General features: G+C 48.3%; 1 protein-coding gene across 1 annotated transcript; it reads left to right on the top strand.

The window, feature by feature from the left end:
• Nucleotides 1–9,118: 9,118 nt before the first annotated feature.
• LOC141093973 (zinc finger BED domain-containing protein 5-like) lies at nt 9,119–11,482 on the top strand. The gene has a single exon (XM_073579645.1). It carries the CDS (start codon nt 9,602–9,604, stop codon nt 11,480–11,482), a length of 1,881 nt encoding a protein of 626 aa, XP_073435746.1. The 5' UTR covers nt 9,119–9,601.
• The last annotated feature ends 6,293 nt before the right edge of the window (nt 11,483–17,775 follow it).

Here is a 17,775-nt window from a genome sequence, read left to right as displayed (position 1 = left end):
CAAGGTAGCTGAATTGTCTGGCACACACAGCCTACTCAGCGATGCAGTCGTCCAAAGCAACAGGTCTCGGAGGTGAACTGTCTTGTGCCCGGCGGTGAACCAGAGGTAGACTGTCCTGTGCCCAAAGGAGGTGGATTAGGCTACTTTCACACATCAGGTTTTCGGCGTCAGGCGCGATCCGGCGTTGTGCCGGAACGCCGTATCCGGCAACTGTTTCGTAAAACCGGATGTGACGGATCCGGTTTTCTGCCGGATCCGTCTTTTTCGTGACAGACAAAACCGGATCCGTCTCATCCGGTTCATCCGTTTTTCTATCCGTTTTTCGACGGATTACGCCGGATCCGGTTTTTAAAATTGACCCTTGTGGCCTTCCGAACGGGATTGGCTACTGGAAAACTATATATAGCATGTTCCTACAGCCCTTCTTTGACAGGTTGTAGAGGAGAAAGTGCAGGTTGGAGAGAAGAGCAAGTTACTGGCGAAGATGGATGTTGTCATTGGAAATATTTTGAAGAATTTGGCGGAATTTACAGCGGAGGCAAATCGTTTGAGGGTGATTGTTCTGGAGAAGGAGAGAGCGAGACAGCAGCGCATCAGGCATCGTAGACGACGTTTGTGGATCCACCCCATCACAGCCAAGAGAATGACGCGTGGGGTCTATTCTACACTATGCATGGACCTTCGACGAAACCCGGATAAATTTTTTGGATATGTTAGGATGAAAATGGAGAATTTTGATTACTTGGTGGAGCGCATTGCACACCTCCATAAGAAAAGCGGACACCTATTGCCGCTTCTCTGTTTCACCCGCAGAGCGTCTGATGGTGACTTTAAGGTAAGCCACATTTATTGGATATGATCGCATCAGAGCACACTTTCACTGCAATCTTGTTGGTGGTAGTTTGTATCTCCATGTGTTATAGCTCAGTTTTGGTATGTAATGCTGTGATTTAAAACTAATTTATTGTTTTTTAATTCCCCACAGATTTCTTGCAACTGGAGAATCCCTTTCGTCACTGCATTTCCAGTACAGACTCGGGATTTCCACCATATCTGGAATTGTGAAGTACACATGCCGTGCACTGTGGGACTCCTTAGCTGAAGAGTTTTTACCAGAGCCCACAACAGAGAGGTGGATTGAAATTGCTGACAAGTTTCAACAGATATGTCAGTTTCCAAACTGCTTGGGCGCTGTGGACGGGAAACATATCCGCATTGTAAAGCCAGCTGGATCGGGATCGGAATATTTCAATTACAAGAAATATTTTTCAATTGTCCTCATGGCCATCGCTGACGCGGAATACAAATTTATTGCGGTTGATATTGGGGCCTATGGCCGCTCCAATGACTCTCAAGTTTTCAAACTGTCTGCCATGGGGCGTAAACTGTATGGAAACACCTTCCAGTTCCCACCACCTAGACCACTGCCGCAAACATCTGGTCCACCTATGCCATTTGTCTGTGTAGGGGATGAAGCCTTCCAGCTGTCAGAACACCTTTTGAAACCGTACTCTAGCAGAGGATTGACAAGACCAAAACGCATTTTTAATTAACGCCTCACAAGAGCAAGAAGAATGGTTGAATGTACCTTTGGTATTCTGACAGCCAAATGGCGGGTCCTATTGACTGCGATCAACCTCAAGACAGAAACTGTGGACGAGGTGATCAAAGCGTGCGTGGTACTCCACAATTTTGTTATCTGCAAGGAACCCATTTCCATTGAGGACACCTCTGAAGAAACCACCTTGCAAGATTACCATGACATTACCACTAGAAGTTCTGTGACGGTTTCAGTAATGAGGGACAATTTTGCACTATACTTTGTCACCTCAAGGCAGAGTACACTGGCAGGATGACAGAGTGTGAAAGATTTGTGCCCAACCAAACTTGTGTACCTTCTGTACCAACAGTATATACCTTTGCCAACCAAAGTTGGCTATCTTGTCATGGTCTCTATTTTTAGCTTTAGGCCACAGGTGTGTACCTGGTTGTGTTTTATGCAAAGTATTTCACCTTTTAACAAAAGTTGTGTACATTGTTAGGAAATCACCAACAATAAACACAACTTTTTAGGTGAAATACTTTGCTTCAAACACAACCAGGAACACAACTGTGGCAAAAAGCTAAAATTTACCCACAGTTATATACCTAGTTTTGAATACCATTTCACCTTTTAAATATCCTGTATTTAACCTTTTTCGCCGCAGAAAGAAATGACAGACAACCAGTGTAAAATAATTTAACTTTTATTGAAAAATGTTTTTTTTAGTAACCTTTTTTAAAATTTTAATAAACTTGTTTAATAAAGCTTTGAAACTATAAAACTGAAACCATAAAACTGGTCATTTTTATTTAAATACACACATTATAAATCTGTGTAGTGTGTGGTGGAAATACTGCTGTAGGGGCTGCGGGACACTTCGACACTGGGAGTGTGGAGAGAGGACTGGGATCGTGGTGGGGAAGGAACAGTTAGAGGTGAAGGTGTGGAAAAAACTACAGAATGGGTGGACATGTGGGAAGCAGAAGAGGTGGTGGGTGGTGGAGTGGAGGGTTGGGCAGGGACTGTAGGAGCAGATGATGTTGATGGCAAGTTGTATGGGGAAGGAGTTTGGTACGGGGCAGGTTGCTGGAAGTGGGGAGATGTCTGGTACGGGGCAGGTTGCTGGAAGTGGGGAGATGTCTGGTACGGGTCAGGTTGCTGGAAGTGGGGAGATGTCTGGTACGGGGCAGGTTGCTGGAAGTGGGGAGATGTCTGGTACGGGGCAGGTTGCTGGAAGTGGGGAGATGTCTGGTACTGGGGAGGTTGCTGGTACTGGGGAGGTTGCTGGTGCTGGGGAGGTTGCTGGTGCTGGGGAGGTTGCTGGTGCTGGGGAGGTGGATGGTGCTGGGGAGGTGGATGGTATGTAATAGGAGGGGGAGGATGGAAAGTGGCTGGAGGGGGTGTAGATGTAATAGGAGGGGGAGGATGGAAAGTGGCTGGAGGGGGTGTAGATGTAATAGGAGGGGGAGGATGGAAAGTGGCTGGAGGGGGTGCAGGTGGAGAAACTACTGTGGTGGGAGGAGGAGGTTGGGAGGTAACTTGCTGGAGAGCAGCGTGGCATGAATGCATTACATGCATCTGCTGGGCAGGAGAGAGCGTTTCCATGCGCTCCACAACAGACCTGAAAAAGGTGTGGTTTGGCGAAGATCTTGCTTCTGAATGCATGGTTTGCAGAAGTGTCTTCACCTCCAGAATGCTGGAGTTGATCTGCTGATAGCCTGCGGAGATTTGCTCTGACAAGACTTTTAGACAGTTCTGGAAAGATGCATTCAGATGCAAGAACTCTGGCGCATAAGTCTTTCCCTGACCCCTCTGCCGCTGCCGCCCAGTACCCGCAGGTGTACTAGAGGTGGCAGGGGCAGAAGGGTGGGGTAAAGGGAAAGCGATCTCCTCACCAGCAGCTTCATGTAATGTAGGCGGCCACGATGCTCCTGTGCTGGTGGATGGGACAGATGGGTCGAATGTGTGGGAAGGCTGGGAAGGTGCAGATGTACCGGGGCGGTCGAAGTGTCCCTCGGTGCCGGTCTCCTCAGGGATCGCCTCAGAAGGGTCCAATCGTGCAGGCTCCCGAGTGCTGTCCACCGTGCTGTGGAATAAAGAGAAAAAAAAACAATTAAAATACTGACATGGTATGGCCCTGGCTGAAAAAAAAATTTACATCTAACATTTGTTTTCACATGTGGTGTGTAATATTTACCTTCTGGTGACCATTGTTTCCCGGAGGAACGACAGGGCTCGTGCGTACTTGTACTTGCTCCTGCGTCCTCCAGATCCACTCGGGGCCCGCATCTCTTTATTGAACTCCTTCTTGAAACGATCCCTCACAGACCGCCACCGATTCACAATTCTGTTCCCTGAAACGAGAAAGGACAAAGTGGTTAGTATACAACATCAGTGTTTCCCAAACTCCAGTCCTCATGGTCCCCAGGGGTCATGTTTTCAGGATTTCCATAGTAAATAGAAATCCTGAACACATGATCCGTGGGGACCACGAGGACTGGAGTTCGGGAAACACTGGTTTACATCAAGCAACCGGTACTGTATATACTTACGCTCTGTAATCTAGGCCCGAACATCGAGGTCCTCCCAGCGGCCCACAAGGAGCTAACAGATTTCCTCCCAGAGTCGTCGGGTAACGATCAGGTCAGCGTGGCGGCGGTCAGCCATATTCCAGAGCGGCTCCCTTTCTCGGACGAGATCGATGAGGTGGTCCACATCGAGTCCTCCATCCTCACCGTCAGAGTCGGGAGCACGCTGTGAAGGCTGTTAAAGAAAAAGACAAAAATAACATAATTAGCCTCCACAAAAGAAATGAAATAAAAAGTGCAAAAAAACAAAGCAAAAATATTTATACTTACCCGCTGGTGACCGCCGCGTTGCTGTCGCCGACGACCCTGGGAGGCACTGCGAGGACCTCTTGGCCGAGCACCAGATTGGGAAGACTAGAGAAGAAAACAAAAAATGTTATGTCTTTGGATGTAGGCATTTGTTTGCTGTGTGTGGTCTGCAGAACATTGTTTTCTATGTGTTGTGTGTAGTGTGATGTTGTGTTTCTGCGTTTGATGCCAAAAACTTACCAATTGTGAGCCCACTCCAGGTGTCTGTCCACCCCTTCCTTCTTCTTCTGGGAGCTCCTCTTCATCTTGTGATTCCTGTTTTGAAATAAAAGGCAATGAATAGACATATATTACAGAGATGATGGATTTTGGAAATAAAAACTTACCGTCAAACGCTGACGATGCGAGGGAGGGCTCCCAGAAGATGATGTGCTGTCTTCCTGGTGGCCACACTCCATGGTTGTGGGTGGTGTTCCAGCTGCTGCCATTGCTGCTGCTGCTGCTGCATCTATTGGGCGGCTGTTGAATAAAGAGAAACAAAGGGCCAATGAATATCTTGATATTCAATAGCCCTAGTTTGGAGGAATGGGGGATTTGATAATTACCGTCTCTCATCTGCTGCTGGCCTCCCCTCCTCAGCATGTTGCATTTGCTGCTCCATTTGGGGTGGTGGTGGTGCTGATGGTGCTGCAGTGGTCTCCTGCCTTCTCCTGCTTCGCTTGGTTGCTTTCTTGGGTGGCATGTTGGGTGTGGCTGTGGGTCCCACTGTCTTGCTTTTATATGTCTTGTGGGCAGAGCTACTGAGCATGCTCAGACCAAAAAACCGGATCCGGCCGCCGGATCCGGCGCATTGCGGCGCTCATAGGCTTTCATTGTGTGAAAAAGCCGGACGCGCCGGATCCGGCGTGTCCGGCTTTTTCGCCGGAGACAAAAAACGTTACAGTAGCCGTTTTTTCCAGACGCCGGATCGCGACACATTGCCGGATCCGGCGAAAACCGGATGAAACGCATGGCCATCCGGCGCGATCCGGCACAAATGCAAGTCAATGGGGGGGAAACCGGATCCGGCATTGCATTTCGCCGGATCCGGTTTCTGTCAAAAGCGCCGGATCACGCCTGACGGCGAAAACCTGATGTGTGAAAGAGGCCTTAGCGTGTTTAATGGCTGCAAACTGGAGGGTATGGTTCCCGGCTACGATCTGGAGGATACTGGGTACTATGTAGTGCTTGTGTGAATTGGACATGTAATGCGGTGAAGTAATGCATTAAAGATACTTTTGTGTTGGAGCTTTGTTGGGTCACTGCCTCATCACTGCACAGCATGCTACCGCGGTGTAGGGGAGGTGGACTGACGTACGGACCTGTCTGCAGTGGGAAGGTAAAGGCATAGTGTGCTTTAGGTGGACTGTTGCATTTATAGATGGGAGACAGCTGAAATAGTGGAGATGGGTGCAATACTACAGTTTGGCCACAAGATGGTAGTAGAGAGAGTTGTGAGAAATAGACTTAACATCAGCTTATGACTAGGAAACCGCACAGTCATGGGGGCGGGGTTACAGGAACTCTGCGAGGAATCCTCAAGGAGGGGGATAAAAATGAGGTAGAGAGTTCTAGAAGGGGTCAGTCAGTCCAGGGAGAGGAGCTGAGGAGAAGAGTAGACCTGAGGAAGAGAAGTACAGTGGTGAAGCTCCAGTAGGGACTGACATGAGACAGTCGGGGGGGTGGCCCTGACAAGAGAAGCCGCAGACTGAGAGAGCCTGGGGGTACCACAAGATGGATGGACTCTGGCAGGTGAAGCGCTGTAGCGGTAGGCCTAGGGCAGCTGCAGTGAAAGAGCCGCGAGGGCCGTCATACAGAAGTAAGGAGGAAGCGAAGGTACCCGGGCCTGTGTGCGGAGAGTGTCTAGCTGCTGCTGTATGTTTTCTGCGGTCATCAAGAGGACGGGCAATAAAGAGGACCTGTTGGACGCACTTCAGTCTCCGTCTCAGACTGTTCGCGGCGGTAAGAGGACCACCCCCCAGCCGGTCACCTACCTACATTGGCACTAGATATGTTGGAGAATGTGGACAGTGTGAACTGACGCATACCCCAAAGTGTGCTGCATATCCGTGAGCAAGTCGGCATTGCTACAGCTCAAGCCTGCTGGACAAAATGGAGGAGCTTTTGAAATGGCTAATCCTCACTCAGCAGCAGCAGGCAATGCAGTTCCAGCGGCAGCAGCAAGAGGCGCTGCAGCTAAGAGACCAACAGCAGCAACAGGAGCTACAGATACAGTGGCAGCAGCAAGAAGTGCTGCGGTTGCAGAGGCAGCAACTGGAGCATCAGCGGTGTATAGAGGAGACCCCAAAAGTAAGGGGCAATCATAGGGTGTACCAGTGGTCCTTTGCAGAGTTTTGTCCCATCAGGTCTCAGGCGATTGACTTATTGCACTTGGTGGAGAAATGGCTCCAGCCTGATACTTTGACCCCGGCCCAGATGGTAGAGAGAGTGGTGGTCGAATGACTGGTGAGGGCTCTGCCGGCTGCCCAGCAGCATTGGGTGGGGCAAGGCAACCTGAGCACTCTGGACCAGCTGGTAGGATTGATTGAGCGCTATACAGCCACTCAAGACTTTGTACCGGAGCATGGGAAAAGTCCAAAAAAACACTGTTGGGGCTAACCAGGACCAAGCCCATGATGAGGGGGTAACCCAAAGTGAGGGTGACAAAACTCACATTTTCCCTAAGGGTATGTGCACACGCTGCGGATTCGCAGCGGATTTAGCCCTGCAGATCCGCAGCAGATTCTGCTGCGTTTACAGTACCATTCAAGTCTACCTATTTTCAAAAACGCTGTGCACATGCGGATTTTTCCACAGGTTCAAATCCACAGCATGTCAATACTTTTTGCGGATCTGCAACGTTTTTACACCTGCTCCTCTATAGGAAAACGCAGAGGAAATCCGCACAAAATCTGCACTAAATCCGCAGGTAAAATGCAGGTCATTTGACCTGTGGATTTAGCCAAATCCGCGCAGAAAAATCCGCAGCGTAATCCGCAGCATGTGCACATACCCTAAAGCTCCTCCAAGGTCTAGTCATGCTGCAGTTCTTAAGTGTTGGTGGTGTCAACGGCCTGAACATGTGACTGTCAACTGCCCTCTGACATCTAAACCAATGGACTGCGGGTGTACTCGCTGTGTGTCTATGTATGTCCAGCCAGTCTGTACTGCCACTACGGGCACTGATAGTGGCGAACCACAGCTGTGCCCAGTATTCATCAATGGGTGCCAATTGGATGCTCTCCTGGACTCGGGGAGCATAGTGACTTTGGTCCATGGGTCCCTTGTTGCCTGGGACAACCCCAAATGACGGAAAGTGGAGGTGATGGGTATCCATGGGGAAATCCGGGAGAACCCAACCACAGAGGTTAACTTTTCCACACCATGTGGGGACATTAAACATGTGGTGGCAGTGGTAAAAACCATTCAATTTGGGACTGTGTTGGGAAGAGACTTGCCACTGTTCTGGTCCCTGTCGGAGACCAGGGTTAACCCTCCCATGGTAAATTGGCAAATATTCTGGGTTCAGAACCCAAACATCCCGAGTCAGGGATACCTGCCATAGGGGTGACCAATCTAGGGACAGAGTGTTACGCCGATAGGTTCCTCCTAGAGGTTGTGGCAGGAGAGGTCGTGGAGACCCCATTGAACCCCCGAGCTGGAAATGTCCCCTGGTAAGTTTGGGACAGCTCAGTTCCAGGGTTCCATGCAGAGATGCAGGAATAAAAAGAACTTTGGGAAATAAAGTTGAGACCCCCCAAAACTAGCCCAAATCTAAGGTTAATCAGGAAAGTGGGCATGTCAACTGCAACAGAGCAGTGGTTTTCAACCAGTGTTTCGCGGCACACTAGTGTGCCGCGACACATGGTCGGGTGTGCCGCGTGTCCGCATGGCTAATTTACATGCGATGCAAATTAGCCATATGGAGGCAAGCAGGGCGGCGGGTCGGAGAGGCAGCAGTCCCGTGTTCCTGTGTCGCTTCCTCCCTGACACAGCAGTCAGCGGCGCGGCTGGATGACATCATCATTCAGCCCCGCGGCTGCTGTGCCAGTGAGAGGAAGCTGCCGGTGAGGAGAGGTGAGGGGTGTGTGTGTGTGTGTGTGTGTGTGTGTCTAGGTGAGAGGTGTGTGTATGTGTGTGTGTGTAGGTGAGTTGATGGATGTGATGAGAAGCAATGATGGGAGTCATGGAGAAGGCGGTGATGGGGAGAGGGCAATGGAGAAGGCGGTGATGGGGGTGATAAGAAGTCGGTGGTGGGGAGAGGGCAATGATGGGGTTGTCGAAAGGGCAATAATGGGGTGGTGGGGAGAAGGAAATGATGGAGGTAGTGGAATGGGCAATTTCTACATGAAGGGGATTATGATGGGGCATATTACTAAAAGAAGGGGATAATGATGGGGCATATTACTAAAAGAAGGGGATAATTATGTGGCTCATATACTGCAATATAAAGGGGTACAATGAGAAATACTATGGCCATGAGGCTGGAGTACAAGCGCCAGCTCATATACTATTTATGGTATATGCTGATAATTATGTGGCTCATATACGTGGGACTGTATGTATGACTTTACATGGGACTGTATATATATATATGGGAATACATGGGACTGTATGTATGAGGTTACATGGGATTGTATATATGAGGGGGTTATCCTTTTTTATTTAACTTTTTTTAAATAAATAATTTATTGAAAGGACCTCTGCCAGGCATATTTCACTCTTGAGGGCTTAAAAAGCAGCTCTTGTGGTGATAAGAAGCTGATTTAAAACCCCCAAGAGTGAACTCCGTGAGAGCTGTATGTGTGGAATAATAAATGATATTTTGCCGGTCTTCAGCAGTCATGTCCTGCTTGAATTGACTCTAGTGGCGTAGCTCGTAGCACTTTGCAGCCGGCTCTATTCTACTTATAGAGAAAGCTGAGTGCTACGTCACTAGTGTCAATTCAAGCAGGAAATGCAGACCGTAGTAATATAAGTCATTATTACACACATACAGCTCTCACGAAGTTCACTCTTGGGGGTTTTAAATCGGCTTCTTATCACCACAAGAGCTGCTTTTTAAGCCCTCAAGAGTGAAATATGCCTGGCAGAGGTCCTTTAAGACTTAAAGTTTAAGTGTGGCAGATAATGTAATACTCTTCTATTTTAGTGTGTGGCTGCGCACACTATCTCAGCAGTGATGGAGAAGTATTTGAGAATGGAAAAGGCAAATGCCGAACAGGACCCTGGACACAATTCTAACCCAGATGAAGGCCCTAGTATGAGAGGTCGACAAAAGAAAAAAGACAAGACAGTGAGCTCAAGGCAATACAGTGAAAGCTATCTTTCATTTGGATTTACTTCCGCTGGGGATGCGACAGCACCAACACCACTGTGCTTGGTGTGTGGTGAGAAGCTTACCATGAATAGCGCCATGGTGCCAAGCAAGCTTAAACGCCATCTCCAAACGAAACACCCTTCCGTTCAAAACAAGCCGATGGAGTATTTTGTACGCTTACGTACAAACAATGAGAAAGGGGCAACTTTTTTGAGAAAAAGCACAAAGGTAAATGAGAGAGCCCTCAAAGCTAGCTACCTTGTTGCTGAACTCATAGCTAAATCAAAAAAGTCCCACACTGTGGCAGAAACATTAATACTGCCAGCTTGTAAAGCTATTGTAAATGAGATGCTTGGCCCTGACGCAGCCAAAGAGATAGCTAAAGTGCTTCTCTCTGATAACACAATTGCCAGACGGATTGATGACATGTCTGCGGACATTGAAACTGTTGTTTTGGAAAAGGTGCGCATCAGTAAGAAATTTGCCTTGCAACTTGATGAGTCGACGGATATCAGTGGACATTGTCAGCTGTTGGCCAATGTGCGTTTTGTGGATGGAGAAGCCATTAGAGAAAACTTCCTATTTTGCAAGGCACTGCCAGAAAAATCAACAGGAGAGGTAATATTCCAGGTCACATCGGAATATCTTGATAAAAGTGGGCTTACATGGGAAAACTGCACAGGTGTCTGCACTGATGGAGCCGCAGCCATGGTCGGGCGCATCAAAGGCTTTGTAAGTAGGGTTAAAGAAAGAAACCCAGATGTTCTTGTTACCCACTGTTTCTTGCACCGTGAGGCCCTCGTTGCAAAGACCTTACCAGCAGATCTAGCTCCTGTGTTGGATGATGTTGTGCGCATAGTGAACTTTGTGAAGACGCGACCTTTGAGATGTCGCTTATTTGCGTCTTTGTGTACAGAAATGGGAGCGGAACATAAAATCTTATTGCTCCACACGGAGGTCAGGTGGCTGTCATGCGGCAAAGTGCTGGCCCGTGTGTATGAGTTGCGAGAGGAACTTAAAATATTTCTGACAAACGAGAGGTCCGATTATTCAAAGCTGCTTGCAAGTGATGAGTGGTGTGCAAAGCTGGCATACCTGGCTGATATATTTCAATATCTGAATGAACTAAACACACGGATGCAAGGCCGAAATGAAAACCTGCTTACAAGCGCTGATAAAATGAACGGATTCCGTTTAAAGGTGCAGCTCTGGCAGCAACATGTGCAGGGTGGCAACCTTCAGATGTTCCCACTCACCGAGAAACTGCATGATGACAACACTGCTGCAATGTGCGAGGTGATTGGCAGACATTTGAAAACTCTTGAGGAGAAGTTATCGTTTTATTTCTCTTCAACCTTCACAGAATGCCTTGACTGGGTTAGGGACCCATACAGCTCATTATCCGTTGCTGGAAAGGACATGACTTTAAAGGATCAAGAGGAACTCATTGAACTGAAGCAAGACCGCGGTTTAAAGCTAAAGTTTGCTGATCTTCCTTTGCACAGTTTTTGGTTATCTGTTGCCAAGGAGTTCCCCATTCTGGCCAACAAAGCTATTTTGACATTGCTCCCATTTTCGACCACATATCTATGTGAACTGGGCTTCTCAAGCTTGACTGCGATAAAAACTAAAAACAGGGAGAGACTGAGAACTGTTGAGGAAGAGCTTCGTGTGTGTCTTTCCACCATTCCTGCCAGGATATCCCTTTTGTGTTTATCGAAACAGGCCCAGGTTTCACACTGAGTGAGTAAAAATACATTTAGAATCTATATTATTAACTATATGTATAATATGTACTGTTTTAGTGTCATTTTGTGCCATTTTGGTTGGTGGTGTGCCCCGTGATTTTTTACGTATAAAAAGTGTGCCGTGGCTCAAAAAAGGTTGAAAATCACTGCAACAGCGGATGGGGCGGTGGGTGGTCCTGTTAAGAAGTATGGAGGAGAAATGCAAAGAGGAGGAATGAGTGTCAACCAATTGTTCGGTCCCTACTTTGGTTTCTCAGTATCATCTCGGTCGGGGATGTAACGGTCATGCGGATGCCCTGTCACCCGCCCATGTTGGATGACAAGTGTTCAACCCCACAGGTTTGAACAGAGAGGGGTATATACGAGGCAGTGACCGGTGTCACAGGTAGGGGTCGCTGTGTGTTCTCCCCAGGATGCACACAGAGGCGTATGGAGGTCATGGGGGTGCATTACAGTCACATACGTAGTTGTGATTACATTGGTGAGGCAGTGACTGATGTCAGAGGTAGGGGTCACTGTGTACTAACCCTAGGATGCGCACAGAGGCATATGGAGGCCATGAGAGTGCAATGCAGTCACAGGCATAGCTGTGATTTCAATGAAGATTAAAAATAAGTGTTAGTCTTGGGCATGCTAGTGTCCAGGGCAGAGTTGGGAAAACTTGCTCTGGAGTTCTTGTATTTTGAAACAGACTGCAGGATGGTAGTCATGCAGTCTGTTTCATTCCAGGCCCAGGTTTTCCATGTGGCTGAAGGCCATGGATCCCAGTTAAAATACCTGCAGTAAAGGGTTTGGGTGTATCAGGGCCAGAGTCAGTTGGTGCTTGCTAGTGTGCAGAACAGTCGGCGTTGCAGAGCTCCACCTGTGTGAGGCAACACAAGCCAGGGGAGCCAAATGGCTAAGGCAGCTGAATAGCCTGGCACTCACAGCATACAAAGCGGTGCAGTCATCCACGGCAAATGGTCTTGGAGGTGGACTGTCTTGGACCAGGCGGTGAATCGGAGGTAGACTTTCCTGTGCCCGAAGGAGATTGACTAGCGTGTTTAACAGCTGCAAACTGGAGGATATAGTTCCTGACTGCGATCTGGAGGATACTGGGTACTATGTAGTGCTGTGAAGTGGACATTAATGTTATGCACTTGTGTGAACTGGATATTAATGCTATGCACTTATATGAATTGGACATTTTATGCTGTGAAGTAACACATTAAAGAGACATTTGTGTTGGAACTTGGCTGTGTCACTGCCTCAACACTGCACAGCGTGCTACCTTGACACTACAGTGTCTACAGAAGCATGAGCTAGGTACTGCCACATTCTGGTGACTGCAACGTACTGGGCACTACAATGTACGGGCACCACAATGGCAGTTTTCAATTTTCACTAAGCAACATCCACTGCTGTCTGTTTCTGGAAAATACCCATGGAGTCAAAATTGTCACTTTACCTGTAGATACATTTCAAAAAGGGTATAATTTCCAAAATGGGATTACCGTACTTTCTTCTAGCTGTCATGGTTTGAACAGGGTTCTTGCCCTGCACTCACAGGGTTAAGTGTTCGTGGCCTCTTTCTGGATCTGGGAGGGGTATTTATACTCACTCTTTACCAGGGTTCTCTGTCAGCTATACTGTTGTTCTGGTGTGTCTGACCCCTGGTGTGCGTGTATTCTGCGTTGCTTGTTTGCTTCCCGTGTATGACCCGGCCTGTTCCCTCACTCTGTACTCCGTCTCTCGCTTTGGTACTACTGTCTTCTCCGGTTCTGACCTCCTGGCTTGGCTATCGTTACTCCGTTACAGTTTGTCCCTATTGTACCGTCTATTGCCCGTTCTGGTGTTCTGACCTATTGCTACGTCCTGACTATCCTTTCTGTCTAAACCCCGTGGTACTGTATTGCTATCTGGTGCTTTGACCCTGGCTTCGTCTGGTTTCTGTCTCTGTCTATGCCCCTTGGTAACATTGCCCCGTAGTTACCTTTCTAGGAGTTTCCCTGCAGCTCCTAGATCTGTGGAGCTTAGGCCACGCCCCCAGCAGTCATGTGCTTCAGGTCCTGATACTCTGAAGCACGCATCGTCACCTCTGCTGCCCTGCTCCACAGATATCTGTGAGTACTGTCTTTGTACTCAGGACACCCGCACTGGCACAGTGAGTTCCTGACATTATAGCTGACCATTTCAATTTTTTTTTTCCCCCTCTGAGGGAAAAAAAAAAAAAGTGTGTTATCCTCATGGATCCCATACAAGCCTTGGCTGATCAGGTCATGCACCTGACCCAAATGTTCCACAAACTTAATGTGGAACAGCGCACGATGGCCCAGACCCAGCAACAGTTGGTGGATAAGGTACAGGGGGCTGCCGCTACAGGAGATTCTTGTGCTGGGGATAGAGATGTGTCATTAGCATTCCCAGAATCTCCGGTCAAATTGCCAGACCTTTTCTCAGGGGATAAAAAGGAGTTCAGGTCTTTCAGAGAAGGATGCAAGCTTTTTTTTTCTCTGAGGCCCCGCTCTTCCGGGGATGAGTTCCAGAGGGTGGGGGTCGTCATTTCCCTACTTCGGGGGGGGCTCCACAGGCATGGGCTTTCTCTCTCTCTTCCTCTGCTCCTGAACGCATGTCTGTGAATTTGTTCTTTGAGGCTCTGGGGCACATTTATGATGAGCCTGATAGAGTGCGTCTGGCAGAGGATATGGTGATGAGTGTGACACAGGGAAGGAACTCTGCTGAATGGTTCTGCTCTGAGTTCAGACGCTGGGCAGCGGAGGTCTCCTGGGATGACGCTGCCCTCCGGGGTTTGTTCTGTAGAGGCCTGTCCGAACGTTTGAAAGATGCCCTAGCCCTTCATTCTCCACCGGATTCTTTGGAGGACGCTATGATCCAGGCTGTCCGCATGGACCGTAGGCTGCGGACAAGAGGGGTCATGCTGCAGGAGACCCCTTTATTCTCCAATCTGAGAGACTCTGCATCTAGTACTGAGCCCATGGAGGTTGGTGCCACGTCATTGGAGGAAAAAGAGAGGAGACACCGAAGAAACAACCAATTGTGCTTTTACTGTGGATCCGCTGGACATTGGAGAAGGAACTGTCCTTCTTGCCCTTCTTCAGTGAAGCCGTCAGGAAAACGACTGAGTCTGGGTAACAATCGAGGAGGTTGCCCAGACTCCCAGGTACCCTTTTACTCGCTTACTAAAATTCTGCTTCCGGTGGAACTGGAACTTACAGGCGGTCCGGTTGGGACTACCGCCTTTGTTGACTGTGGTTCTTCTATTAATCTGATCGATGCCAAAGTTGTGACTTTTCATAAGATAGGGACAGTCAGGTTAAAAGATCCTGTTAAAATCGTGGCAATTGATTCTTCTCCTATCACCCAGGAGGGAATTTGTTTCATGACTGATACCTTTTCTCTGAAAGTGGGTTCCACTCACGTGGAAAAATTAAGATGTTTTGTCATAAATAATATGCCGGCTGGACTGATACTGGGTATGCCTTGGCTTCAACGTCACAATCCTACTATTGACTGGGTCACAGGGGAGATCATTCAGTGGGGTTGTATGGCTAATGGTCTATGTTGTAACTTGACAACCCTTGTCACCCCAGTAAAATCTGTGTCAGTGTCGTCTGTCGATCTGGAAGGTATTCCGGAGTGCCTGAAAGATTTTGAAGACGTATTTTCTGAAAGTGAGGCTGAGGCGCTACCACCACATAGACCCTTTGATTGTGCCATTAATCTATTCCCTGGAGCCAAGTTACCCAAGGCTCGCCTGTTCAATTTGTCCGGGCCCGAACGTCTAGCCATGAAGGAGTACATTACTGAGAGTCTCCGCAAAGGGCATATTAGGCCTTCTGTTTCACCTGTGGCAGCGGGCTTCTTTTTTGTTAAGAAAAAAGATGGTGGTTTGCGGCCGTGCCTCGACTTTCGGGAATTAAACAAAATTACTGTGAAAAATACATACCCTCTCCCCCTAATTCCTGATCTATGTAACCAACTCACTGGGGCCAAGTGGTTCTCTAAACTGGATTTACGTGGGGCATATAACCTTATGAGTCCGTGAAGGGGACGAATGGAAAACAGCATTCCTAACAACTGAAGGGCTGTTCGAAAACTTGGTTATGCCCTTTGGTCTCACCAACGCTCCTGCTGTTTTTCAGAATTTTATTAATGTAATTTTCTCTGATTTAATCGGTCGTTTTGTGGTTATCTATTTGGATGACATTCTGGTGTACTCGGTGGACAGTCAATCTCACTTGCACCATTTGCGGATGGTTCTCATGAGACTGAGGGAGAATCATTTGTATGCCAAGCTGGAAAAATGCTCATTTTTCATGCAAGAAGTATCCTTTCTGGGGTTGATTGTGTGAGGGGAGGAGTTCCGCATGGATCCTAAGAAAGTCCAGGCTGTTACGGAGTGGGTGCAACCTCATGACTTGAAAGGGTTGCAACGATTTTTGGGCTTTGCCAACTTTTATAGGAAATTTATGAAGGGCTTTTCGCAGGTGGTAAAGCCTCTAACGGACCTCACTCTCAAGGGAGCTGATGTAAAAAATTGGTCTGTAGCTGCAAAAAACTCTTTCATGACATTAAAAAAGTGCTTTTCTTCAGCCCCTGTATTGGTACAACCCGACCCTTCAAGACCTTTTGTCGTGGAGGTTGACGCCTCGGAAGTGGGGGTGGGGGCAGTTTTGTCTCAGGACCCTCCTACCTTTACTAACCTGAGGCCTTGCGCCTTCTTCTCTAAAAAATTTTCCTCTGCCGATAGAAATTACGATGTCGGCAATAGAGAGTTGTTGGCGGTAAAGTTGGCTTTTGAAGAATGGAGGCATTTCAAGGAGGGGTCTGTTCATCCCATTACAGTCATCACTGATCACAAAAATTTGGCCTATATCGAGTCTGCCAAGAGATTGACCCCCAGACAGGCTCGGTGGGCACTTTTTTTTTCTCGTTTTCAGTTTACCATCACATTCCGCCCGGGATCTAAAAACATCAAGGCTGATGCCTTATCCCGAAGCTTTGATTCGGTGTCCCCTCCAGAACCTCCCTCCTCCATTCTTCAGCCAGGAGTAGTGGTGGCCGAAATCTCATCTGAGTTACAGAGAGGGATTTTGGAGGCCCAGGCTCGGGCTCCTGGTGGTAAACCCCCGGGTAAATTGTTTGTACCGGAACGTTTCTGTCTCGGACTTATGCAGGAATTTCATGATTCTGTGTTGAGTGCTCATCCTGGGATTGCAGCTACCCGGGGAGCAATTGCGAGGGATTTCTGGTGGCCCTCTATGGTAACAGATATTAAAAAGTTTGTGACTGCATGTGGGGTGTGTGCTCGTTCTAAAAGTTCTCAGGTCCGGCCGGGCGGGGAATTGGTGCCTTTGCCAATTCCAGATAGACCATGGACACATTTGTCCATGGATTTTATCACAAATCTTCCTCCTTCCAGGGGCAACTCGGTGATATGGGTGGTGGTGGATAGGTTTTCAAAACAAGTTCACTTTGTACCTCTCCCCGCGTTACCATCTGCTGAAACCCTGGCCCGCTTATTTATGCAGCATATAATTAGGTTACATGGAGTGCCTATGAATGTGGTGTCAGACAGAGGGGTACAATTTGTAGCCAGGTTCTGGAGGGCTTTTTGCAAAAAGCTGGGGATTTCGTTGTCCTTCTCCTCTGCCTACCACCCAGAGTCTAATGGACAGACGGAGCGCACGAACCAATCGTTGGAGCAGATTCTGAGATGCTTGGCCTCTTCCAGGCAGGAGGACTGGTGTGAGGTATTGCCCATGACAGAGTTTGCATTCAACGGTCGTGTGAGTCAGTCTACTGGGAAGTCTCCTTTTCAGGTCAACTATGGCTTTAACCCACATTTTGGAGAGTTTTCCCGTATGGATTCAGGTTGTCCTGGTGCTGAGGATGTGACACAACGTCTTAGAATTCTTTGGAGGGAGGTTCAGAGGAATATTTCCAAGGCCCAGGAAAACTATAAGCGGTTTGCTGACAGGAGGAGGGGGCCAGGTCCAGCATTTGCAGTAGGGGAGAAGGTGTGGCTATCCACCCGCAATATCAAGCTTAAGATACCTTCTATAAAGCTGGGCCCCAAGTTTATTGGCCCATACAAAGTTGTGGAGGTTGTTAACATAGTAGCCTACCGACTGCAGCTGCCCACCTCCTTTAAAATTTCTAATGTCTTCCACAGGTCCCTGTTAAAGCCTGTGGGGACGGTGAGAGAGGATCCCTCATCAAATGCTCCACCAGTGCTGGTAGAGGGGCAGCTGGAGTATGAAGTAGGGCGCATTGTTGACTCCCGGT

This window comes from Dendrobates tinctorius, unplaced genomic scaffold (assembly GCF_039654945.1).
Source record: "Dendrobates tinctorius isolate UK_male_01 unplaced genomic scaffold, ASM3965494v1 ptg000063l, whole genome shotgun sequence".
NCBI classification, from domain to species: Eukaryota; Metazoa; Chordata; class Amphibia; order Anura; family Dendrobatidae; genus Dendrobates; species Dendrobates tinctorius.
The sequence above is the reverse complement of the archived record's forward strand: the minus strand, read 5'-3'. Positions and strand labels throughout refer to the sequence as shown.

Coding starts and splice junctions, on each gene's coding strand:
- LOC141093973 (XM_073579645.1), top strand. CDS start 9,602: ATGGAGAAGTATTTGAGAATGGAAAAGGCAAATGCCGAACAGGACCCT.